Genomic DNA, 26,646 nt, shown 5'->3' with positions numbered 1-26,646 from the left:
AAGCTCCACGGTTGCAGGTGTGGAATGCAACACAGAAGCTCCTGTAAACCTAAAAGGGTAGAACCCTGGTGCTACTTCTGTGAGAATGGCTTTTACCGTGCATTCCTGCACCAAGGTCAGGACTGCAAACCTAACTAAGGAGTATAAGCTGAAAGAAGCAAAAGGCTTTTCAAGGAAAAAGGTTGCTCTTTGACTCTGACACAGAAAGCAGGAGCCGTGGCAACCTTAATAAGACGTCGGTTTGCCTTTTTCAACCTGAAATATTATTTATCGCAGCAATAAAATGAAGAAAACTGTATTTTTTGAATTTCGTCACTCTAAAGTAAAGATGATCAAAAGAGTTTAAACATAAGATGTATTCGTAAAATGATTTTTATGCAGTTTTTTTACTAATTAAAACTGATTAATTTTGACTTTATTCATAAAAATGATTAAATTGTTAAAGACCCACTCCAATGTTTTTAACATGTTCTTATAGCACATTTCTCATGATGGAGGACAAATATAAAAAAATGTTGGTTTCAAATTGTGTTTCAGAGTAATTATTTATAATTCTTCTTAAGTGAATCAGAAGCAAACAAAAAATGCAGCTGGAAAAATTTGTAGATATGACGTAAGACCAACAACAGCAGGCCACAAGCTCTGCTCCATTCTGATGCATCCACTTGCAGACAAACAGATTCATGTTTGTCTTCTTTTTCCTCGTCTGAGCTGGAATCGGGTTAAAAACTACGCCTGGATAGTTACCAATATTGCCCGCCATTTTTGTTGCACCAATAATGTTAGGTTGGGGATGTGAGGGACTTCAAGAGAGCTTAAACAAAGGGATGATGGGAATTGCGGGCAGGCTAACTCCACGCCAACTGTACCGTCCACCTCGCAGAGGTAAATTTCTAGTGTACTCCTGCTGCTCTGCAGAAGCTATGTCCTAAAAAACAATGCAGGTTTTTTTGAATTGGCTAAAAACGCATAATCATAATTAAAAGACCACTGGAAAGACCTTCACAACAGATCAAAAGATGATCGGAGTGGGACTTCAACATGTTAAAGGGGACAGCTTTAACTCGAATGTCTGTTTGAAGCCATGTCACACAACCACTACGAGCATTTTGCGCATTTTCCACGGGTAATGGGGCAATAAGGGCAATAATCACGCACAGTTCATGTTCCACGTTAATTAATGTGTTCATTGCATGGTTTATCCGTATTCCTTTCATGGTTTTAATGTGGTTCATTCATGATACATTTGTAAAAATTTCACTAAAATATCACATCTTCTCTCACTTATCATCCATGCAAAATGCACAAAATATACGTAGGAGCTAGGGCTGCACGATATGAAGAAAACTCGCGATATGCGATATTAGTAATTAATATTGCGATAACGATATAATTTGCGGTATATAAACAATTAGCAAACCAAACCAAAAATATTATTCCCATTCCATTACAACAGCTTAAAATTATACTACAAATGACCCTTGTTGACGCAGGAGGCGAACATACAACATAATAGGGCGCCATCCGATTAGTTAACAACGTGAAGGGGTCCATCTGATTGGTCAAATGCAGAAAGGGATTCTTTCGATCCATTAAACACTTCAAGCTGCCATAAGATTGTTTGGCCACATCTAAGGTAACCATTTATTGCAAATTTGCTGTCTTTTGCAATATGCATATTGCACAGCTTGATGTTGCGATAACGATAAATTTGCGGTATATTGTGCAGGCCTAGTAGGAGCTGTCAGACATGGCCTTCAAATAGTGATAAGCTAAACTTTTTTAACATTGCTTTTTAATCTCTTCAGATAGTTTAAGGGGAACAAACCATTTGGCCTTAATAGATTAATAGATAAAAATTAGGAACAATACTAGATTTATGGGAAAATATTACGCCCAACAATTTAAAGCCATTTGAGATACAACTGAAGCAGCAATTTCTTCATTTTGGGAAGCATGCACACATCACTTAGTTAGGACCAATGGCATTCCATGAATTAAGAATGAGACCTAATAGGTTAGGGTAACCAAGGAGACGGCTCGACAAAGTGGGAGCAAGCTGGATTTGAGGAATGTGAATGGAAAAATTTATAGTGGATCCACACAAAGAATAATAGATGTAGCCCAACAATAACCAAGGAAAAGTAAACCATAAGAAATTCGTCTTATCTGATATTTAAAGAAAGAATGAAAAAAAGACTAAAACAAATACATTTGGAAATATTTAATTTTATATGGCTACAACTAAGTATTAGTACTTCTTTGGATAAATTTAAAATGTTTATAGAATTCATCATTCATTTTTCTCATTTAACTTGTTTTATTTGTTTATTTATAGATATTTCACAATTAAATCAACCTAAAAGCATTTTTTAGACGTCTTCAGGGATCTTTTGATTATCAGAATTATGTAAAGCTAACAAATGTAGACATTTTTTTTTAAGTTTGCTGCAACAGTAACAGTGGCGCTATTGTCATTGACATTTGACTTTTTTCATTTTTATTTTCAGGTATTTAGAAAGTTACTGAAACTTTCAACAGTTTGGGATTTCTGCAGTTTCTTTGCCTCTACTGGAACGTTGCAGATTTTTGAGATTTAAACCCTCAGACACGGTTTAGTTTTGTAAAAACAGGAAATCCACCACCAGCACACACTGGAAAGCTTTAGCTGGACAGATGCATGCAGACAGACGAACACACCTGAAAGAGCAGACCTCTACAATGAAAAAGTAATTAAAGTAAACCTCCGTCTACGGAAAAAACGACAACCATTTCTTCATCTAAGAGTAGTTGGAGACAGGAAAATAAAATAGAACTAAAAAATGAATGACATATACAATAATACAATTGGGTTAATTTGAATTATTTTCCAGTTGTAAATGGTTCTCCGATTACAACATATAAGACATGTTGTAACACCATCTAAAAGTAGACTTGTTATTTTCAGACAAACAAGACAGAGAGGAAACAGACACTACGTCCACTGCAGGCTCATTCCAGTCCAAACAACACGTCACGCCTACAAACCTAAGTAGCTATTATGAGCTACATCCTCAAAAGGTGCGGGGCGCTTGGGGGGCTCCACAGTTTTGTACAGCAGCCCATCTTCAAAGGGGCTAGCCATGAACAAGAGCCCTATGGCCCAAACAAACACAAGACAGAAACACGAGGGGTGTGGGTGGAGAGGGGGTGATGAGGTGGTGAATGGTAAAGGGGAGAAAAAAAGGGAGGGGTGCAGGTGAGATAGCTTGTGATTGGTTGATGCTTTGCTTTTGTGGGGCTACAGGGGTTTGCCCTGCAAAGCCACAGTGGTGGAGGGATGACGGTTTGGGCTCAGACTACACGCACAGGCCTCTAAGGTTCTGACATGTTTGTCAGTTTTCCAGTCTCGGGAGGCGGGGGGGCCTGGAAAGGGGATAACACCATTGGAGGTGGGTTAATGGGCACAATCATTTCTTTGTTTGTCAGTGGCATTATAAGAATTTGTGTCACGCCACAATTAGCTCCAGGCATGTTTTGTGTTCTTAGCCCACTATGTGAAAAGTGTTCTTTAAAATGAGCCCGAGTCATATTCCGGGGTATTCTGAGTCATCCGCTGACAGGCTCAGCCAGAAATACTCTTAAGGGGATGACGAGAATACTAAAACAAGACTTTCCTCCCCCCGTCAATGACAGTTGAGTTAAGTTGCCACTGTGTCTGTGGTAGAGCTCTCCACGTTGGGGGTGTGGTCTGAGCCCTACTGTCATCCTCCTCCTCCGGCCCTCTCTTTCTCTCCTGTGCACGGGCAGCAGTGAGCAGGGAGGGCAAATCCTACCCAAATAACTGTGAGAGGGCACAGGGATGAGTTGGGCATTAAGCTCTTTTTGATCTGCCACCTCGTATGGTCCATCGTCATAGAGACCAAGGTCCAGCAGAGTCTGGTTTAGTAGCTGGACCCGCATCTCACCTGAAAGGCAAATGTGTGACGGCACAGCAAGGCAACAAGACACCAATTCACTATACCAGAGATATGCTTTTATGTCAATATGCTGTTTCTTTAAGTACATTTTATAAGCTTGAAACACATAGGGCTTCAAAAAGATGTTAAATTCTACATGCTGTACAATATATAGTTTATGGTTCTCAAATAAAGAAACTTTAAAAATAACAATCTTTATCTCAATTTGCATCTTGTTGAAAAGGCTTTGGGAGCTATTAAAAACAGAATCTGTAGCAATAATAAATGCTTGACATTGAGAAGCTTTTAAAAGCTTTATATTTCATATAAAAGCTGATTGTTAAAAACAAATGATTACATTTTTGTGTCTGTTAAACAGAAATAAATTAATAATCAGATTTCCGATCTAACATTTCATTTAAACATCCATATTTTCTGGAGAGAATATTCACTCTGAGCTAAATATAAACTTTTTATGTTTTAGATTTAAAAAATAACTTTAAGATTAAACAAGCTTTTACACGCTTTGCCTTTTTTCAGTAAAATATCCTCATAACAAAATTACAATGTTGTTTTAAACAAGTTGACTCTTAGGATATGTGGTAGCATCAAAACAAAACAAAAAACCACACACATTTGGAAAAATATTATAAAAACAATAGTTATAAGTCACCTCTCCCTTTTAAGCAAAAGGAGGATGCAGGGCAATAATAAATGCCTGGGTAAAGTAAAAAACAGAAATAATGGTTTTCAATTAATGATATAAGAAAATGATTGAGTTTGCTCTGCTTTTTAAAATTCCTGTTGTCTCCGTCACAAACGTTACCTTTCCAGTTGTACGTTCCCGGAGCCCCAAACAGAATGAAGTTGTTGTCTGGAGTGAAGCTGGCAGATAGGCCCTGCTGACAGAAGCCAAACTGCTCGTGTCCCTGTGACCGGCCCTCACAGAACTTCCACTCTCCTCCATCCAGCTCATCTCGCTCTGTCAGGTCTTCACTCAGGACATAGCAGCGTCCGATGGGATCCCGGGTCTCTGAAGGCTGACCTACACGTTGTCTCAGCTCATACAGGTGAGCACAAGTCTGCATGAAAACAGGAAAGCACCTGTGTGAGACATTTGCTTTTTGTTATGAAGAATAGGATCTCCATAGAAAAGGTAAAGCTCCAAATGTGTGCAAAGCAGGTCAGTTTTTTTAATAAGGTGTTTTTTTGTTTTTCTGTAAAGATAAATATTGTTACTCACCACCACCTTTCCTCCTATTCCTTGACTCTTGACTGTAACTCCGAGCCATTGGTTGTCTTTGTTTTCTTTGTCCCAGCTCACTGGGAGAAAATACAGGGAAAAAATTTAAAGGCAATAGTTTGTAATAATTAGCAAAAGTAGGGGAAAAATGTTTTTGGGGAGTATAATGTTAAAGATTTTTTTTTACTATTGTAGATAATATACACTCACTGGCCACTTTATTAGGCACAGCCCATCCAACTGCTTGTTAACAGAGATTTTTAATCAGCCAATAACATGGCAGTAACTCGATGCATTTAGGCATGTAGACATGGTCAAGACGATCTGCTGCAGTTCAAACCGAGCATCAGAATGAGAAAGAAAGGTGATTGAAGTGACTTTGAACGTGGTCTGAGAATTTCAGAAACTGCTGATCTACTGGGATTTTTACCAACAACCATCTCTAGAGTTTACAGAGGATGGTCCACAAAGAGAAAACATCTAGGGAGCAGCAGTTCTGTGGGCAGAAATGCCTTGTTGATGTCAGAAGTTAGTGGAGAATGGCCAGACTGGTTCCAGCTGATAGAAAGGCAACTGTGACTGAAATAACCAGTGGTTACAGCCGATGTCTGCAAAAGAGCATCTCTGAATGCACAACACATCTAACATAGGGGCACATTGGCTACAGCAGCAGTAGACCACACTGGGTACCACTTCTGTCAGATAAGAGCAGGAAACAAAATTGGACAACAGAAGATTGGAAAAACGTTGCCTGTTCTGATGAGTCTCTATTTCTGCTGCAACATTCAGATGGTAGAGTCAGAATTTGGCATCAGCAACATGAAATCATGGATCCATCTGCTTTGTATCAACAGTTTATGCTGCCATGTAGGACTCACAGCAACAACAGAACGTTTAATAAAAAGTGTTGATTTGGAGACAGCTGTGTCGTTACACACTGATGCTACGATGCTATCATGCTATACGCTAACGAGCTGTTCCGTGTGTCACCTGCATTTATACCATAGTCCGGGCGAATACTCTATTCTGATTGGCTGCTGGGTGTGGATTAATAAGTGATAATCCACAGTGATAATGCACACCTAAAAAAGAAGTTCCGGCCACATAGGCTTTAACATACACAGCTCTTAATAACCAAGCACCGGTCTATATAAAAGACCTTGTGCAGCCGTACACTCCCAGCAGGTCCATGATATCAAGGGGTTGACCAGGGTCTGCTGGTTGCTAAGAGAACCCAGCTAAAAACTAAAGATTGCAGAGCCTTTGCAGCAGGAACTCTCTTCCTCTCAGCCTCACATCCATAGACTTAGTCTTTTCTTTTTCTTTAAAAACACATCTTTTTAAAATTGCATTTTCCTAATTCTGTTTTTCCACTCTGTTTTATTGAGAAGCACCTTGTGATTTTTATCTTGAAAGGTGCTTTATACATAAAGTTTATTGTTTGTATTGAATGTAAACACCATATGGAGTGTCACTTTATTAGTTAGGCATTAGTTGTAAATGTCTGCATGTAAAAGTGCAAAACATGAAGGTTTTTGATTGTTATATACTTTTTAAATGTTAATTTTTTATTTATTAATTTTTTTGTGCAAAAGTCAGGAACAAAAACTAATGACTGTTGATGACAAAAAAGAATCTACTGGATTAATAAAACATTTGGAAATTGGGAACAAAATGTTATAATGCTCTTTCCCTGATTACTTAAATACAGTACAATATCAATAATAAACTATTTATAAAACTGGATTGTCACGTGTCTTATCATAAAAGACAAAAACACTGTCCTTTCAGTTTATAAATAAATAAATAAATAAATGAAAGTGTTCTTGAAAGCTTTCATCCTTAAATACTGATTTTTTTTTCCGTTTATTTCTGGGGACCAACTTTTCAGCTGATGCTTTCCTTCCTTTAGCACCAATTTCAACTCACCGTCTCCATCAATATTGACTCTCTCGCAGTCATACTCCTCTGGTGTGATCGGACACTTGAACAGGGCTCCAGGTCGACTGCCCCTCAACAAACCCCGCCCTGCTGCCTGTGGTGCACCAACCAGAATCCTGAAAGAGAAAGCAGCGTATCGTACATCTGATAAATGCTGTATCAGATGCCAAAGAAGTCATATTTAGTGATGGTTTTCCCTACAGTTAATCAAATCTATAAATGGATTTTATGAAGAAAATTTATTTTGGCTTTTTCAGTCCAAAAATACTTTTGTTAGTTTTTTAAAGTAAGAATTCAGAATTGTATTAATGAAAGTTTAAATTTTGTTTCTTTTAAATGACTAATGATGTGAATACCATTTTCATGTCTGGAAAACTTTGGATTCTGAATGAAGATCTAAAAATATTTAATCAAATTGTATCAAATCATCAACGGAATCATGAGCTTGTGAATCTGAATTGAATCTTTTCACTATTTGATGAAATCCTTTTTTCACATCGCACACTTAACTTGTCTGAATAACTTTACTGTAAACATGTGCAGCTTAATTAAAGCTTCAGTTTTTCTAGACAATGTTAGCCTATAATCATTTTATGTCCTTTGACTGACAGCGGCTCTGACATCTCCAAGTGGCATACCTTATAGACATCAACATACATGCACATCTATCACCACAGCCTTTACAGTCAAGCCAAGGAAATGTTTTATTCTCAGTGAGGGGGTTGCTGATATTTTGGGGCCAGTGTCACTGCCCTCTGCCATATTAGGAGTGGCTCATTCAGGCAGAGATGCTATTTAAAAACGGAGTGTTGAGCAGCATTCCACCAGGCAAGTCCAGCGCACGTGCAATGGAGAGAAACGAGCAGGAAATGGAGACAGGGGGAAAAGGGTAAAAAATATGACCATAATAACTTCCAGACAAATTCTTTGACTTAGTTTTGTAACCACTGCTTGATCAATCTGTGGTGTTTGAGCAGAAATAACCCAATCACAAAAAGCTGATTTTGTTAATTGAGAATTATGTAAGCCTACAAAATTATTAAACGGCAAACAAAATGTGGTTTGAATTAAAAAAAAGGTTGAAAAGAATATAGTCTATTACAAGTGTTTAATGGAGCAGTGATAATACAAAATCATTTTAGCGTGGGAATTTCCCAGAGAGTAAAGATCTCTAAGTGCTAAACGAATGCTGTGATCACTTAAAACAGCTTTTTGTACTCTTACTAAACACACTTTAGGAACCATAAGCAATAAAAACATATAATAAGTACAAACTCAAAATATATTTTTTACACGATGAGCCATTGTGATTTTACTGTTAACTTCACTTTGCTGCCACATGTACTTATAGACGCAGAGCTCATTGAGTTAGAATTATTAAGGAGATAAAAGCAGTCTTGAAAAAACCTGATGATTCAAATCCACTTTTCCATTAAAGAATACACTTTTTTAACTAAAAAAAAAATGTTTTTATTTATTTTTTACATAAAAATTTTACAAATTAAATTCCTTCTTTTGTGCTGTTTTAATCACCAGTTTTCGTAAAACTGCTTTTCATAACCAAGAATTTTTGTTTTAGAAGGAAAATGTTCCAAATATATTGATATTTGATCAAAATTTGTAAAGGCAGAAATTATATAGAGAACTTATAAACTGAAAGAAATTTGATTTAGTCACTTTGATGTTGAAAAGATTCATCTGCACAGTCCGGTTTTTGTTGTTAATAAATAAACATTTCTGATGCTGCAAACTGAGGGTTAATATTGATTTATGTAATACTAGTCCTCTATGAGGGTAAAAATGTGTCAAAAAGAACGCACTTGTAGATTTGATTTGAGAACTTGTAATATAGAATCTGAATACTTGTGCATGAAAAATCTGCATCTGTGTGTAAAAATCTTCTGCTGTGAACTGACAAATTTCCAATTGCATGTGTTCATTTAGAGATACAACTTCAAATCTGTGATTACAACTGCTCAAATGTGCTTCTGCGTGTGCTCGAATCTGCTGCCGCAAATCACAGGTGCGCTACAACTGCGCTCTGACTTCTGACACATTCCTTGCGAGAAACTTGGGTCAAAAGTGATCTGTGTCCGATAATGGGACTAGGGGGGGAGGGAGGGTAAGAGGAGGCGGAGTCAACCAATCAGAGTGCTGGATTCGGATAACTTGGTCAAGTTAGAAAGACCTTCACAGATTCACACTTCCTGCTTCAATAACTCTTCTGATAAACGTTCAAATGTGACAGCAAATCTCTCAATCATTTTGTATGAACACAGAGAGTGAAATAAAAATGCATTTCTACAGAAAAACTTAGTTTTCTCCTGCATTTTAATGAGAAATGATCTCTTCGTGCTTTAAATGCAGACATGCAGCGACGGCTGCGAACGGACAGGATCAGGAAGATGATCATCTTTGTTGTAGCAGGACAACAGGGCCAGGGCTATTGAGCAGCTTTATTATAAATCATATGGATAAACATTTGAAAAAAATATATTAGATTAGATAAATGCGTTCTCCGCGACGTTCCAGGCGACAGCGCGGCGGCGCGCGGCTGTGGCGGACTCAGCCCGCTGAGGAACGGCTGGCCGCTGACTGAGCGAGGGCGTAGCGTGTCGCTGGTACGCGACACCGCGGCCAGACGCCGAGCTCCGCGGAGGAAAAAAGAAACAAGGATCCCGCTGACCGACGGCGGAGTCAAATCAAATCTACAAGTGCGTTCTTTTTGACACATTTTTACCTTCATAGTCCTCCCCCATAATAAAGGTAGATAGATGGCTAGGCAACGACCACCCAAAGAAAAAGACAACAAGTTGTTCCAACACACATTTACTAAGAGGACTGGAATTAGAAAAAACCCTAAAACCAGATAACATCTGATCTTTTCTCCGACTCAGCATTCCAGCAGGCTCTGATAATTTTTAAGTGAGGATTTTATTTCCTTTTTCTACACTGTATGCAGGTGCAATGTGTGGGTATCGGTGTGTCAGCCTGGGAGGTCTAATAGATAATAGCATCGTTTGAAGATTAATGGGTTGGTTCTTCTTATCTTAGTTTCCATTTTTTTTCCCCAAGACTACCAGCAAATCACTTCTTTTGATTTATTTAGATAATGACACTGTTGTTTCCGAATAATTCCTCACAAGCTGCATTTCCATGACACATATGTGCAAAGCTTTATCCAAATTCTGTTAATGTCGAAAAGATGCAATTTCGTAATTACACTGTTTCCATTAAATCATAATTATGCAAATAAACAGAAAATCCACTCGTGATTAGTCATTCAAAAATGTAAAAAATTAGGCCTGCACGATATTAGAAAAATCTGCGATATGCGATATCAGTGTTTGAAACTGCGATGACGGTATGACTTGCGTTAAATGGAAAAATAGAAAAGCAAAAATACCAATACATTTTGGTTTCAGTGTGAGTTTTATTCAAATAATTCAACACAACTTAAATTAACGTGCAAGTTTTATTCAAAAATAAAGAAAATATATTTACCATAGAACTTGCCAAAACTAAGATGAATGATTACAAAAATATATATATAGATGCCCAGGAATAAAATAGGTTGGTGTCTCCTACATTTCCATTTTACTGCAAGTGTTATTAAATAAGTCAACATAACTTAAAATCCAAGTCTTTTTCAAAAAGACTTGGATTTCGAAAAGACCTATAGCTGTGGCCAAAACATAAATGAACAATGAAGAAAAAAGATAGAGGCCCACAACTTAAACGTGACCTAGTATGAACTAGGGCTGCACGATATGAGGAAAACTTGCGAAATGAGATATTAGTGATCAATATTGCGATAACCATATAATTTGCAGTAAATAAACAAATAGAAAAATAAACAAAAACATCATTCCCATTTCATTGCAACAGTTTAAAAATTATACTCCAAATGACCCTCGTCGACATGGGGGACAAACATCTAACATAATAGGCCTCCATCTGATTGGTCAACAATGGGAAGGCGTCCATCTGATTGGTCAAAACATAAAGGGATTTATTTGATTCGTTAAATGCTTCAAGCTGCTAGAAGATTGTTTTAACACATTTTGGGTTTGCGATTTATTGCGATATTCACCGTCTTTTGCGGTATGCATATTGCAGAGCTGGATATTGCGATAACGATAAATTTGCGGTATATTGTGCAGGCCTATAAAAAATACTTTGATTTACAGCAGATACATTCACATTTCTCCCGTTGGCACTAGTGCTCCTCATCATCTATCAAAGGAGAGGTTGGAGTCTAATTCAGTCTATGGAGTGGCGAGCTCCTTACACGTGAGTAGCTAAAGGGATTTTGGGAAATTGTGGTTGGTGATTTTACAGAGGAGCTGTGGATCGCGCATGATATGCTCAACAAACATGCCGCGCCATTCCACTTCACTTTTCCTACTTCCTGTCGACAAAGTGTGATTTTCGGTTGTTCGTCACGTGACTCAATTAATTTGAAAAAAGTTTTTCCATTGCAGTTTTGCAAAATATGTTCAATTCGATAAGCCTCAAAAAGCACCTCCTCCAAGACCCAAAACCTTTTTTTCTTGATAAATGCCAGTTTTTCCAAAATCGTTGTGTTTCCATTACATGAATTTATTATCGTAAATTAGGGGTGTAAGAAAAAATTGCTAGATCAAGATATTTCCTTTGACAATACTTGTATCGGTTTAAAATGCTGTCACGACAATATTTATTTAATTATTTATGAGCGTTCTTCAGCGTCTAACTCTTGTTTTCCACGCCTATGAAGACTCTCATTCATCCATGTTGATTCCATCATACTGGTAGGTTTAGGGGTTGTCATTTGGACTTAGTTTTTAAAGTTAGAAGACGTTTCGCCTCTTATCCAAGAGGCTTTGTCAATTCTGAATTAACTGGTAAAAGAGCTGGTATATATGCACTCATGGGGGAGTAGTCAGATCTGAAACTGGATGGTGTTGTCAACTTAGCCTACATGGTTTCTGGTCGTTAAGAAAACCAGACTCTTGGCAAACCACACCCCTATCGCAAATCCTATTGGCGCAATTTCATAGTCAATGAAAAGTTGCTGTTCACTAGAGAAATCATTATACTTAAACACCCACTCTTAGGAAAATTGTGTTTTTAGCATGTTCTTGTTGAATTTTTCTGATGATGGAGGATATATATTAAAAAAAATTGTCACAAAAAAGCATTTGTTTTATATACATTTCTTCTGGCTTATTATTTTCACTTAAGCTGCTCTCTAAAATAAATATTCCTTAATCAAGACAAAAAATCTACAAAATATTATGTTTGAAAGTTCAAGGCCTGCTTAAGGGTTCATGATCTATAACTGAGGATTTCTAACAAATATCCCCTGAAGTAAAGCGTCACTCTCAAGCTCTTAAAAACCCTAATTTGATTTTATGTTCTATAACAGAAATGCATTCAGCATTCAGAAACTGACCCTTCAGTTGAAAAACAGAACTGTAAAAGAGTTCAACCTGCCTCTGGGAATCCATGGGTACACAGACACCTGGCCTAAAGCTGACACAGAGACGTCTTCATCACTGAGCAACACTTTGCCCCTTTACAGCAATTTAGTCCATGCAACTGATCGGTAATGAGTCATAGTCAGTGCTAAGATGATCTTCCAGTAAAGGCACATTTGGCACAGAGTTTGACTCATCTTTTAGTGACGCGTAAGTTGAGTGGACACACAATACAGCACACTGAGCCTGGGAAAGATTCCACAGTGTTGAGTGTGATGGTGCCTAAAAAAACACCAACAAGAAGCTTGATGCCAAACTCCAGAACCAGCATGCATGGATACTTGTGTGTGTATAAGTTTGTGAATGTGTGTGTGTGAAGGGGTGTGAGGGCGTTCTGCATTCCCAGAGCAAACACACAGATTAGATAAGGCACCTGAGAGCTGTCTGACTCAGGGGCCCTTCACATCTGAGAATATGATTAAAACTAGTGTAAAGCTGCATTCAATGCTGTCAGCTGTGCTAATATCAATATAAGAACTTGATTAAACTGTCATCATCATTTTAAAAGGTTATTGTAAAAATTAATTATATTGGAAATATTTTTTCCAAGCATTTTTGAACGTCTGAGTATTTCATCAACCCAAAAAGAGGCAAACAAAAAAAGTTTAGGCAAGAATCTCAGATCTTCAGTCTATTTTCTTTCTTTGTTGTAAATGAAGGTTCTCTTTTATTCAGGTGACGTCTGGAATCATGTCATGTCACACAGCCACTACATACATTTTGCACATTTTCCGCATATGAGATTATGGTCTTTTGTGATACAGTACATGCGTGATATTTGTACGGTAATTCATAAGTGTTTCATTTGTCGTACGTAGATCTCAGTTGATAGTTTCTTCCCACCGGGTCTTTTGTGAATTCGGTTTTAAGCTGTTCAAAATATTTGGTCAGATGAGAATTATACAGTCTTAAGCAGTTTATACGCAATTATTACATTAATCTCATGCAATTGCGGGGGATTTTTGTGCGATACATACGCAAATTTGATGCTTTCCGCAACTGTTACACGTGTGTCCACGTATGTTCAACAGACTTTTCCTGGATGTCCAACCGATGTCCATCTGCATTCATCCATCTTCTTAACCCAGAGCCAAACCCGGCCACTCATGGGTGAAGGCAGGGTTAACCCTGGACAGGTCGCCAGTCTGACGCAGGGCCACAATCACACACCCATGCATGCACACATTTAGGTTCTCACTTAGGAACAATTTAGGACCATTTGGAGTAATCAATTAACCTGCATGTTTTTGGACGGTGGGAAGAAGCTGGAGTTCCCACGTGCATGAGGAGAACATGCAAACTCCACGAAGAAAGGTCCCCCATTGGGGATTTTGTCCCCCAGCCGGGGGCCTGCTTGCTGTGAGGCAAGAGTGCTAACCACTTCGCCACCATGCAGCACCACCGATGAATAATTATTATATCCCGTATATGGGGCACACATCACATTAAAGTTACGTAATTGATGCAGGAATCACTCATCAATTGCATATAAGAAATAATCATGCACAGTTCATGTTCTACGCTGATTTACGTGTTCTTTGCGTGGTTTACCTCTTCCTTGGTTTTAACGTGGTTCATTCGTGATACATCAGTGAAAATTGTATTTGAAGACCAGAGCTTTTTCTATTTCCACATATATTCCCATATGATCAATTTTCATCCCTGCAATATGCACAAAATGTACGTAGTGGCTGTGTGACATGGCTTTCACGGATGAGCGGTTAAAAAAATACGACTCTAAGTCCAGACGCCATGACTCGAATGCAAGAAATGTTTGTTCCTAGTTTGCTAATATTATTTCCTGATTTTTTTCTGCATTTTATTTCATTTAACAGTCATGTTAAAGTAATTATTTAGTTTTTTGTTGATGTTTTGTTTCAGCTTTTTTCTAAATAATTCATTCAAGGTGTTTTAATTGCTTACCCCATGACCTTTATCATAACAGCATGTATAGGAGAGGTGTAGTCCTTAAAAGGCAAGGCAAGGCAAGGCAAGTTTATTTGTATAGCACAATTCGTACACAAAGTAATTCAAGGTGCTTCACAAAACAGAAAAATGCATTAAAATCACAATACATCATAGAAATAATCAACGTAAAATTTACTTTAAAAGAAAAGAAAAAATATTGAAAATTGATTTAAAAATAAAGGAAGGAAAGGAAAGAAAGGTGCAGGTAGGACCTTTCAGTCATATACACGGCTAAACAGAAATGTTTTAAGTCTAGATTTGAACATGAACACAGAAGAGGCCTGTCTTACGACTTCAGGGAGGCTGTTCCAGATTTTAGCTGCAGAATATTGAAACGCTGATTCCCCTTGTTTAGTTCTGACTCTGGGCATCAACAGGAGGCCGGCCCCTGAGGTCCTCAGAGTACGAGATGGTTCATATGGCACTAACATGTCAGAGATGTACTTTGGTGCGCGGCCATGGAGAGACAAAGCAGTAAAAAGCAGTAGCTAAATGAATTCTTGTACGCTTTTATCATAAATTGTTTGATAAATTGTGTAAAATATTTCTACTATATCTACAGTGCATGCAACAAAAAAAACCTTGACATGGTTTAATAGTAGATAAATGCAGAAAACAGAAAATGTATCGTCTTTGATCTTCTTATTGAAAACTTTAAAGCAGAAGACAGCGAGTTTATGACCATCATGACCCTTTATTTGAATATTAAACTTTTATGTATTGCACAACACATTATGCATATTTATATTAAACAAATCACCTGCTTTTAGTTGCAGAACAAGATCTTTTTTAAAAAAGCAAACATTTTAGCAAAATAGAAAAAGATTTTCTTGTAAAATTGTTTGCTGTAACCAGATTTAAGCATCAGGAAGTAAAAACAAAAGAGTCCAAAGGGGTACACAAAAACAATGCTGTTTTAGTTTAATGATTAAGAAAAAATATGACGGTAATGGATAAGGACAGCCTTCAAGTCCTTGAGCAATCAGTCAATTTTTAATGCGGTAATTAAATCAGTCAAAGTGCATTTTCACTTTACATAAAAAGGATGATCACTCTAAAAGTTGACCACTCTAGAGGTTTGTTTGTGAAATCGGGCTGTGAATGACCTCTGTGACTGTGAATAATCTGATACCACTACTGTTCTGATGTTGGGCCTACATTTTAAAGCTAAATCCAATGTTCCCACACTCACTTAGATTTATGACTCAGAATCCTTCCTCTATCCTTTATCTATGATACTAAATAAAGCTCTATCGCGCATACTCAGTGAAGGGGATTCTGTGCAGTGACCCCAACACTTTCATCTCTTGATTTCTTTTTCTCATCAACCCCTATTAGCCCCTATGCCTTCACATATGCAGACTCCATCCTCCCCCTTCTTTCAGGGGTCATGCTTTAGCAAAGAGTCTTCCTGAGAGCAGGAGGACGGGGAAAAACATGCATTAGATGTGTAACCACACTTCAAGCCAGAACTCATTTTCTAAATCCTATAGGATTGGCAAAAAAAAAAAAAAAAAAAAGAAAAGAAAAAAAAAGAGCGATGGGCTCGTGAATTGTGCTCCCAGAATACTTCCGGGCCGTAAAACTGTTCAACTGGATCTTGGCAGTGTCTGCTGGTGTGTGTTTGCTGCAGCTGGATCACATGCTCCTCATGGTGTTGACCAAACTCCCCTGTTATTAGGATCTTTTTTTAAGTCATTGTTGCACTGTAAACTCCAGCAGCCTTTCAGCTTGAAACAAAGCTGCACTTCAGTTGTTCTTTTTCTTTTTATTTTTTTAACTGCGTTTACAAAATGGAAGCAGTCCCTTACATAGAAACACACGTCCAGCTATTTAAGGAGGTTGTTTTTATTCTCATTAAGCTTTGGGCTTGTTTTTTTTATATATCTGTTCAAAAACAGATTATACTGGATTTGTTAGGTATAAAAAACTAAAATTTTCCCAAGCTTTATGTTTAAAGTCGCTGTGTCTTTTTCATGCCAAGGATTAAACCCAACCCTTCCTTGGAATGCCCCATCTTTACATTTTTGGAGGAAAAACTCTAAAATGTGCTCACACCCTTTAACATCTGCTCCTCTCTGGACAGCAGACAGAGTCCACATGGGGCCAAAAGGCTCTTTAAGCCTTCTGTTGTCTGGCTGTGACCTCTGACCCATACACACACACATACCAGGGAACGCATGTGCAAGAGTGACATTTATAGAAGCACAAACACACACACGGCCCAAATATTTATTCACAAACAGACACACACATGTGAAGATGCGCAGCAAACAAGTGGCTGAGCAACAACTGTGTCAAACTTGGATAAAGGGTTTGTCCTAAACTTTTAACTAGATTTTTTTTTATAAGTCAAAAATGCCCTACCCCACACTTCCTGGTTTAAGGACCCCTGTTAAAAAACACAACAGCTGAGAATGAGGTGACCAAGCTGGGAATCACCGGATTTTGAACATCTCACAGCTTTGGGCTGCAGTAGGGCAACTCACAGCAAAGTGCAAAAAAGAAACAACAGCCAGGTTTGAGCTTCCCTAGGCGATGATGTGGTTCAACTCCCACTGATGTGACTCAACTTAATGCCTCACTGGAACATGAGCAGAGGGACCATTGCAAAAAAATGCCAGTCTAAAACATAATTAGACTGAAGCCAGAAGCATGCAAACATGGTACTGTGGGAAAAATAATGACTGCATGTGCATCTTCAAAAGCCCCCTAGATATCCAGCAGCTGCAATAATCAATCAAGCATCATCTATGATCAGGCCCAGACGGACTAACAAATGACCTAAAGAGGAAAGGAGTCACAACCCAACACCACCATGACTTTTGTCCCTCTTCATCCATTTTGCCGTATTTCCAATTCGGCATGAAAACATAGTGATTTGCTTTGAGTTTTCTGATAAGTCTGGTACTTATCTTTATAATCCCCCATGTTCGGACAACTAGAGAACCTGATATTTAGATATTTGTGATTTATTGATTACTAGACAACAGGATGTCCATACATTAGAATAGCATGAAGCAGAACAAATACACAAAGACCACCCCACCGCCAGGAGCAGGTTTCAAGATTGGACTCTTGGAGTCAAACTGAGGCCATCTGTCTGCCTAATGAAGCTTGGCTGAAGCTGGATCATGCAATAGGACAGTGTTTTAAGCACAACAACAAATGTGCATCCCAACAGCTTAAACATAAAAAGAGGAATTTTGTTGTAGTCTCTTAAAAGTCCAAATGTAATTCAAATGAAAATTCTGATTTGGATTTAGAAGAAAGCTTAAGATTCACAAAAGTCTGAAAACTGTGATGATTTCTACTATATTTTAAATGTATGTATAATCATTAGAGATGCAACGGTTCGCTTTCTGCATGATTCGGTTGGTTCAAACCTCGAGTTTTGTGTCAGCTTGTGTTTGAGGTCAATATATAAGTTTGTGTAGCATAAATTGACAACAACAACAAAAAAACTGACAGAAATCCTTTTTCTTCAATTTACTAATAAGCAAAGAACAATGAAAATTTTCAGTTCAAATAATAAAACAATAAATATTCAAATTTAGCACGACTCATGTTTGACACTTAAACATACTGGTATGCAGCAGGAATGCAAAAATTCACATTCCCACAATTCTGTTAATTGGTGTAACATACAGTTTGGTTATGAACTGAGAATTGTGCCATCCCGGATAAAGAAAATCAATTTTAATAATGTAATAGGAATTCTGTGCTTCAACATGTTGCACTGCCTTTATTCTTTAGAGATAGTAACATTTCTGTAATGTTTAAATAATATATTTTTGTAGCAGATTTACACCACTCTTTTATTCAACTAACAACAAATCTGTAAAATTGTGTATTCTGACTGGAAAAATACTTTGTTCAGGATCAAGTCCGCTTAATTTGTTCCGGATCGAGTCCCGAACCTTGTGTTTGGTCTGTTTCACACTGGCATCCGGCGGAGCATTATGTTACGAACCAAAGCTTGTAAACAAAACCATGTGACTAAAGATCTGTTCCGCTATTGGCCAGGAATTACGAGGATGGGTCAGAACAACAAGAGAAAGATGGACATGCTCAGCTTTACAATCCTAACTGGGACAGTTACCTTATTAAAACTTAATATGCCGATTACCAGTTTTGAACATCAAGAACAACACTTTTTACATGTCACTTTGGTTTGGCGGAGGCATGCTGCAAGGCGGTTACTGGCAGAAAGACGTGCCGTGTGTTTTAACTCAGAGGATGCTACCAACTAGAGTGATGAGGAGACGTCGGCTATGAAGGTTCACTGCTAGGAGTTTTTGACATATAAATTGTCAGGAAAACAGTGTAAGAAGCCATGTGTGTATCACGTTCATAGTTGCTTTGGTGAAATCTGCATTCATCTGACCACATTTCAATGAGTTGCTGTGTCTTATTGTTGTTTAAGAGATTTCTGCAATGGAGCTACAAGGTAGCTTTTAGGGTGAGGTCAAGGGCGCATGCCTCGTAACGTGACACAGAAAAGCATGTTAAAGGTGTTATCAGCTCTTACATGTTCTTACAGTTTTTTCCCGTTTGATAACACAATCGTTTCTTTACATTTGTCCGTGGCTCATCTGTTGCTTCATTCCTACTCTGTTTACGTCGGCTACGGAGGCCGTTATGGTAACTATCTTGCAGCAAACCAATGTTTCTATTTAAACGTGTTGTACCTGACGTTGATACAGACGTTCAAACTTGGTCAACAAAATATTAAGTTTCAAATAACGAACTATCCTGACAAGAGATGCAAAGCGCAGGACTTCCATAATTTCCGCCTAGTTGCTTTGCCCCACCCTCATAATTCCTGGCAAATGATTTTAGAGATCTTTAGTCACATTAGGCCTGCACAATATACCGCAAATTTATCGTTATCGCAATATCTAGCTCTGCAATATGCATATTGCAAAGGACGGTGAATATCGCAATAAATCGTAAACCCAAAATGTGTTAAAACAATCTTATGGCAGCTTGAAGCATTTAACGCATCACATAAATCCCTTTATGCTTTCACCAATCAGATGGAGAGAATGAAATGGGAATGATGTTTTTGGTTATTTTTCTATTTGTTTATACAGTAAACCCTTGTTTTTCGCGGGGGTTACGTTCCAAAAAGAACCCGTGATAGGCAAAATCCGTGAAGTAGAAACCTCTATCTCTATTTCTATCTAAGTATTATACAATTAAAAACTCTATTTATTATACATTGAAAAGAAAGAACAAACCATTTTACAGGCTCAAGCATTTGTTTCACAAATAAAAGTACTTTAGAAACTTTTTTTCGACAAATAACTTCTGTACTTTACTGTCAAATAATAATTTTAATCATCGATGTGAACAGAAGTCTTCAAATCGCAGAGATTAGCCCCGCCCACCGCGACCTGAGAGTAATTGGATTAAACGGGAGAAAATTTAAAATCATTATAAAAAAAAAAAAAATACAAAGTACAGTCGGACAAATAGTGACTCAGGTGTATTTACTGCTCTTCAGACTTAGCCGCTACATCCTGACTCCGCTCTGAAGCGTTTTCTTCTTTTGAAGCCCGCAGTGCAGATGTGTTTGTTCAGGAGAAGAACATAGTGATAGGCAGTTGTTGTCGGTCTTTTTTCTATGGGTTTTTAGAGAAACTCGAAATTGCAAGAGAATTTGCAATTACATATGCGGAGTGACTTTTTAGCCAATCAGAATGCAGAACACAATGCAAATCTGTGAAGTAGCGAAACCGTGAAAAGTAAACCGTGTTATAGCGAGGGATCACTGTATACCGCAAATTATATCGTTATCGCAATATTAATCTCTAATATCGCATATCGCAAGTTTTCCTCATATCGTGCAGCCCTATGTCACATGCTTTTGTTTACAAAATTTACTTTGAAACAGGAAAGTCCGCTTGATGGCAGACACAAGGTTCAGGACTTGATCCGGACCAGATTAAGCTGACTCTGTATAGACCAAAAGATTTCTCCAGTCTGTATATTCCAACATGAGTATTGGCCATCTCATGTTGATGAACACGAGTTGGCCAAATTCTATGCATGTTCGAGTGTATAAAGAACACATCATCTAGAAGAACAAGTTACTGAATATACACTAATCTCAATCAACAGAAACGTTCGAAATGTTAGATTGACAGATTTGTGTAGACCGCTTTTAAGTGGTAGGGATGTGGATCTCCAAGAAGCTCACTCTTGTTTGGCGAGAGTGGTTGCCATAGAAACGTTCATTGCTTACTGACATCGTCTAGCTCCAACATGGCTTAAAAATGAAGGCTGAATTGACTTCATGTCGTTAGACAAGTAAGGCCTTTTTATATGGGTTACGTCACACTCAATACAGTACAGTTCTCATATACATATACATATATATATGTTTTTCATATATATCTGTTTTTAGTTTTTTTTACTATTTTTTAAAGCACATGTGTCAAACTCAAGGCCCGGGGGCCAAATGTGGCCCTCCATGTCATTTAATGTGGCCCGCGAGAGCATAAAAGTTTTTAATTTCTTAAAATAAAAATTAAAATTGGTGTGTATTTATTCATATCTAGTGGGAATCAGACTTGAAATATAGGATTGGGCAACTATACATTAAGACTTAAACACTGTCTATTTAACCTAACCTGACAGAATCAAATGTAAAAGGATTTATGCTAGAATAATAAGCAAACATAGGTTTTCTATGCAACTGTAATTGTCACTTTAAAAAGTTATAATAACTAAATAATGAGTTATTTAACATAGTTACGTTTATTTTTCTTTACATTTAGTTACACGTATAAGTTATATCTGGCCCTTTGAGGACAACCACTATGCTGATGTGGCCCTCAGTGAAAATGAGGTTGACACCCCTGTTTTAAAGTAATTAAGTGCGTTACTTGGTTTGGACAAATAATTTCTCAAATTCTGTTCAACATCCTGGTCGTTTTCTCTTTCAAAATAAAAGAAAATTAATAGGCAAATGCAAGATAAAGATGTAAGAATTGAAACTATTTAGGGTGGTTGAAAAAGATTGTTTAATATTATGAAAAAAGACTTCCAGTCAAAGACATACTAATAAAATTACACCAAATGATTCATTGAATGGAAAAAACAAACAGATAAAGCTGCAGCTTTTCATCATTAGTTCAAATAAGCATCTATCTCCCCTTACATGTAATTTCCTGTTTTGGTCTTCTTTTATTGTCATTCTACAATCTGATGTAATCTTCCGTTGCCTGATCTATTACATTTTATTTATTTCATTGGCAAATATACATATTCTAAGCAAACACAAATGAACATGAACACACGTTTTTATTGAAAAGGGTAGGGGTGATTTATTCATCCCTGCAGTCTCTATTCCCATCAGATCCTCTGCACCTCCCCCACAAGCACATCATGCGACATTCAGAACCAATGCTGAAGTCAGATTTGCCATCACAGTGCACCATAATCACCATAATAACTTTTTGTGACTTCAAGATCTGCATTTTTAAATTCGACTTCCGTCCCTCTAGATCTGCCAAGCTGTGTTTTTTTTCTGTGAAATTGCATCAGATCCAAGTTTTATGTTTCCTCTGAATCTGCAGATTGTCCACTGCTTTTAACAAACACGTGGTCTGCAAAGTAATTTTCTGAAAGCTCTCATCTAGTCAGCCCTGCTTCCCACCGAGCTTTTGTCCAGGCAGCACTGTGGAAGAATGGAGGAATGCTAAATAGAGAATGGAGAGAGCCAAGAAAGCATTAACCGTGGGCGCACATAGGATACCAGACTGTAAGGCCCAGCTCCGTACCCTCAGCTCTTTCTGATTGTTCTAATAAATAAGCAGCACCACTATTGTTCTTTTTATGAGTCCCTCACATGAATGGGCTTCGGTAGATTTGAATGGACAGTTACTACGAGACCAACTAAAAAAAAACATGAGGTGAAAAAGGGGGGAAGGTTCAGTCTAAATTCTAAAGCTGAGGGTGAAAAAGTAGCTTCTATGAAAGGGTATTATTATGCTAATTAGCTCAAAGAAGTTTGTCTTGTTGTGAAAATTATTTGAAAGCAAACTTTCCATTTTCATTTAGAGTAAATGTGTTAAGCAGTTATCAATGTTTAGCAGAAAATTACTCATTTTGCTTTTGACTTTTACTAGTTTTATGTATACTTTTTAGGCTGATGTTATTCGCACATATTTACATACGACCAGCACAACAAGTGATGGAAATTCCTGTTGGCCACATGTAACATGTGCAGCCAAGATATGCATTGCTGCACTGCAAGCATGTATTCAAATACGTGCATCCAAAGATGCATTTTGTTATTGGCCGCACAAATTTAATCTATCATGGACCTAGGCATGTGAAATGTGCTCTCCGCATTTGATCCTTCCCTTGAGAAGCAGTGAGCAGCAGAAACAGCCGCGCTCAGGAACTATTTGGAGGTTTAATCCTAACTGCAACTGTAATCCTAACCTTAACCCTTCCTCCAGGTCCATGCGGCCAAGAAAAAAGTTCAGGGCTGGATGCACGTGTTTCGAAAATTACGTGCGAATAGATACTTTCAATTTTTTACACCCTGGTTTTTTTTGCACAAAGGTAATTACACATTGTGTTGTGACTATTGACTATATATGAAAACTGAACTGCGAGTGTGACATCACCCATAGAAAATGACTTACTTCTAGCTGCAAACGACGCTAAATTTTTCCAATTTTTTCCGCAATACAGACCTAAGCATTGATTGGTCCGAGTCGATCTGCATAACAGTTTCTAAGGCAACCACTCTCTCCAATTAGTAGAGAGCTTATCAGCCACACCCTTACCACTTGAAAGCAGACTCAGGGAAATCTGTCTCTCAAACATTTTGAACATTCGACGTTGGGACCAGGGCACCACAAACTTTGATTAGGGCATCTAAATAGTCTAAATTTTATAACTTGAATAAAGGGCAATAAAGAAAAAATCCTGGAAATAAAAATCAGATTAGCAAGAGCATGTTAAAAATAAAGGTAGCAGAGCAAGAATGGTTATTCTGACATATAGAATGACTATGTAACAGCTGTTTATTTCTATAAAAGTCTATGGGACGTCGGTTTCTTGGAGCCAGCAGTTACTTCCTGTTTGGAATGCGAGGGGGGAGGGCTCAGTCAGTCCAGTTCTCATATACAGTAAATGGTTGTGACTGATTGCTTAAATCCAAAAAAAGGTTCTTCTCTTTTGAAATTGAATTTTAGTGCTCTTAGAAAGTCACAAATGACTTCAATGTTTTAGTCTTCTTTTTAAATCAACCCCAGTTCACATAAAAGATTTGCAGCTTAGGTATTTTCTTTTTTAGAGACTCTTTTTGTGTCAGTGAGGCACCAACCAGACGAGATGTCTGGAACTAAATTTACCTGAGGCCACCCATGCAGTGAGTCGGTGTTCTTGCCTGCAGTGGCACCAAAGCAGGTCCACATATAAACATGAACATTTCTGCAACCAGACACTTTTCTGTACACTCTACCAGAGCAATCCGATACAGACAATTTTACATTTACATCAGCCTGACAGTGGAACAAATCACTTTGCAACAATGCAATACTTAATGATGAGCAGGAATCACATGTAGCTACACTACAGAACAGATTAGTAACAACAAGTAAATGAGGGCTTGTAACTGCATTTGTAACCGCTTTCATATTCATCCTGAATCATTCAATTCTGTGGTGTAAAATTTACAAGTTACCCAAGTTTAGCTGTGGGACCCTCTGATTCATTCAGGGCAAAGTCATTAAATGATTTTTCTAACCCTGCAGCGGCAGACCTTTAGGCCCCCAATGGACAGAGGGCTTCCTCGAGACATGACACTGACCAGGATCCCCTTACAGTCAGTATGAGATCATTGTGTCAGAAGAGTTCACCTTTTCCTTGACCTCTGCTGTCTGACTATAAGAGAGCTATGGGGTGGGGCAACTAACCATCAGAACAACAGTGATTAGATATCATAAAACTAGGCAAAAAGACAGTACAAAGCACAAAAATGTTGTTTTAAAACATACAATCATTTCTTTCGACTGCTTTTCTATGCTTCCATTAAACTGTAAATGTCTGACAGAATGTTTACTTTTGCATGCCATGTACGATAATTACACTGTACTGTAACTTCATAAAATAATTTAGATTAAACTTCTTAGATGACAGACCGTCTGACCATTTCATGACTAAATACATGACAAAGCATCCAAGGCATAATATCATTTTCATCCTTAATCGGGTAACACAAAGAAAAGAGACATAATGGCCACAGGTGACAGTAACCTAAACTGTCAAGACACAAAAAGAAAAATGAGTCAAACGCATCTAATTACAGTGAGTTTGAGGTACTCTGGCTCGTGTCGGCACATCACATGAGCACAATGGTAATGGCCGCTTGTAATGAAAAGCTCTGCACCACAGTGATCTGAGTCATTTAATCTAAAAAGAGTCTTTCTTTGACTTGACATTTTTTTACATTCTCTATGTATCAAGTCTTTTCTGAGTCAAATTTTTAAATTATCTATGCAATAAAAAGTCAAAACCACAAAAAGAGTCGCTGAAATAAAAAAATCTAAAGGGATTCATTAGAAAATGTACCTTGGTATAGGCTAAAATGCTTCCTGAATGGATCAGCACAAACCACAAACACACACACGCTTACTGTTTCTACAATCCTAACCAAGGCACCGATATTCCAAAAATTAAATCCGGGTCAAATCTGAGACAGAATCATCATAAGTAATGATCTCACAAGGTTGATGCCACAGCGTTCTGGAAGCAGCATTAGTCATGCCACTTTCTCCATCACAACTACAACATTATATCAGCCTCTGACTTCAGACATTTATTGACTTTCTTCCAGTCCTTACAGCAGCAGTGTACCCTTTCTCTGCAGTCATCCTTCTTATTTACTGCAGGCCACAGCATTAAACAAGACAGTACCAATTCATAATACCCTGTTTTTGAAAAATGCTACAGCTGGAAAGCAAAGAGGCGACATGACTGTCTGATTAAAGCAGGCGTCAGCAGGACTCAGGCACGGGTAAACTGAGGAGCCAATGGTTAAAAATGGAGGTCCAAAACAGGAACATGTACATTCACTATTCACTCTAGCCTTTAGCATTAGATTTGTTCCATTCCTTTAAACGTAACTATGAATGCAAAGGATTCAAAATGGAAAGAACTAAATGTTCTACTTTTTACTATTGTATTAGTCTAAAGTTTGTCTGTAATTTAAGATTTTCATACTAAAATACAAGCTACAATACAGGATACATTTTCTGCCAAAGTTTTAAAAACTGCTAGTAAATACAAATGAACAAAGTTCTTGAAACTACCAAACAAGCCTGCACAATAAATCGCATATTTATCTTCATTGTGATATATGTCACGTTTAGAGTTACATGGACCCAAAAAGCAAACAGGGATTAGGTTTGGAGTTGTGCAATTTATTGAATGGGGAAGAGAGGCAGGGTGGCTAGTAGATCTTGCTGTGGCTTGGCTGAATAGGATGAAGTTGAAGAAGAAGGGAGAAGGGAGTTGACTCGAAGAGGCTTGGCTTGGCTTGATTGATGCTAAAAGTGTGGCTAAAACTGCGGCTTTGGCGTTGGCTTTGGCATGGACTTTGGCTCTTTGGCGTGGGCTTTGGCTCTTTGTTTTAATTAAACAGTCGGATTCCCCTGGTCTGCACCAGTTCTAAGTCAGCTGCGAGGTGCCGGCCGAAGCGTTTAGCCACCAAGTCCCTGTTTTATGGAATAAGCTCCCAGCTCATGTAAGAGAGGCCGACTCAGTTTCTACATTCAAAGTTAAACTGAAAACATTCCTCAATAAGCCTGTCTAGTCTGACAGGCTTATTGTCAGACTAGTTAGTAATCAGAGATTATTTAACTTAATGTTAATATGTTTAAATTAAACTTAATAACAATAACTATTTGTTGTTAGTAGGCTGCTAGAAGTTGAAGCTGGGGTAGCTATGGTGCACTGGGGTTCTGTCCTCTTTTCTCATCTACTTCTACCCTTCCTCTCTTCTCTATTC

At 37.9% G+C, this 26,646-nt stretch overlaps 1 protein-coding gene across 4 annotated transcripts in view; it reads right to left on the bottom strand.

Moving 5' to 3' along the window:
* itga7 (integrin, alpha 7) overlaps positions 1-26,646 on the bottom strand; it is a 51,181-nt gene that overhangs the window by 19,402 nt on the left and 5,133 nt on the right. For 2 of the 4 annotated variants that reach the window (XR_908788.4, XM_078947084.1), the window contains 4 exons: positions 7,111-7,238; positions 5,182-5,261; positions 4,765-5,020; positions 3,816-3,947 (listed from right to left, as the gene is read on the bottom strand). Coding sequence is in view for 2 of the 4 variants with exons in the window: in XM_078947084.1 (XP_078803210.1) it covers positions 3,816-3,947; positions 4,765-5,020; positions 5,182-5,261; positions 7,111-7,238 (596 nt within the window). In the remaining 2 variants the exon portion in view is untranslated. Of the gene's footprint in view, positions 1-3,027; positions 3,136-3,815; positions 3,948-4,764; positions 5,021-5,181; positions 5,262-7,110; positions 7,239-26,646 lie in introns of all 4 variants that reach the window. The other 2 variants (XR_013655952.1, XM_011474858.4) reach the window with 1 other exon arrangement.

Source organism: Oryzias latipes, chromosome 5, assembly GCF_053564925.1.
Source record: "Oryzias latipes strain Hd-rR chromosome 5, Olatipes_Hd-rR_3.1".
Classification (NCBI taxonomy): Eukaryota; Metazoa; Chordata; class Actinopteri; order Beloniformes; family Adrianichthyidae; genus Oryzias; species Oryzias latipes.
Note: the sequence above shows the minus strand (reverse complement) of the source record. Positions and strands in the feature narration are given on the sequence as shown.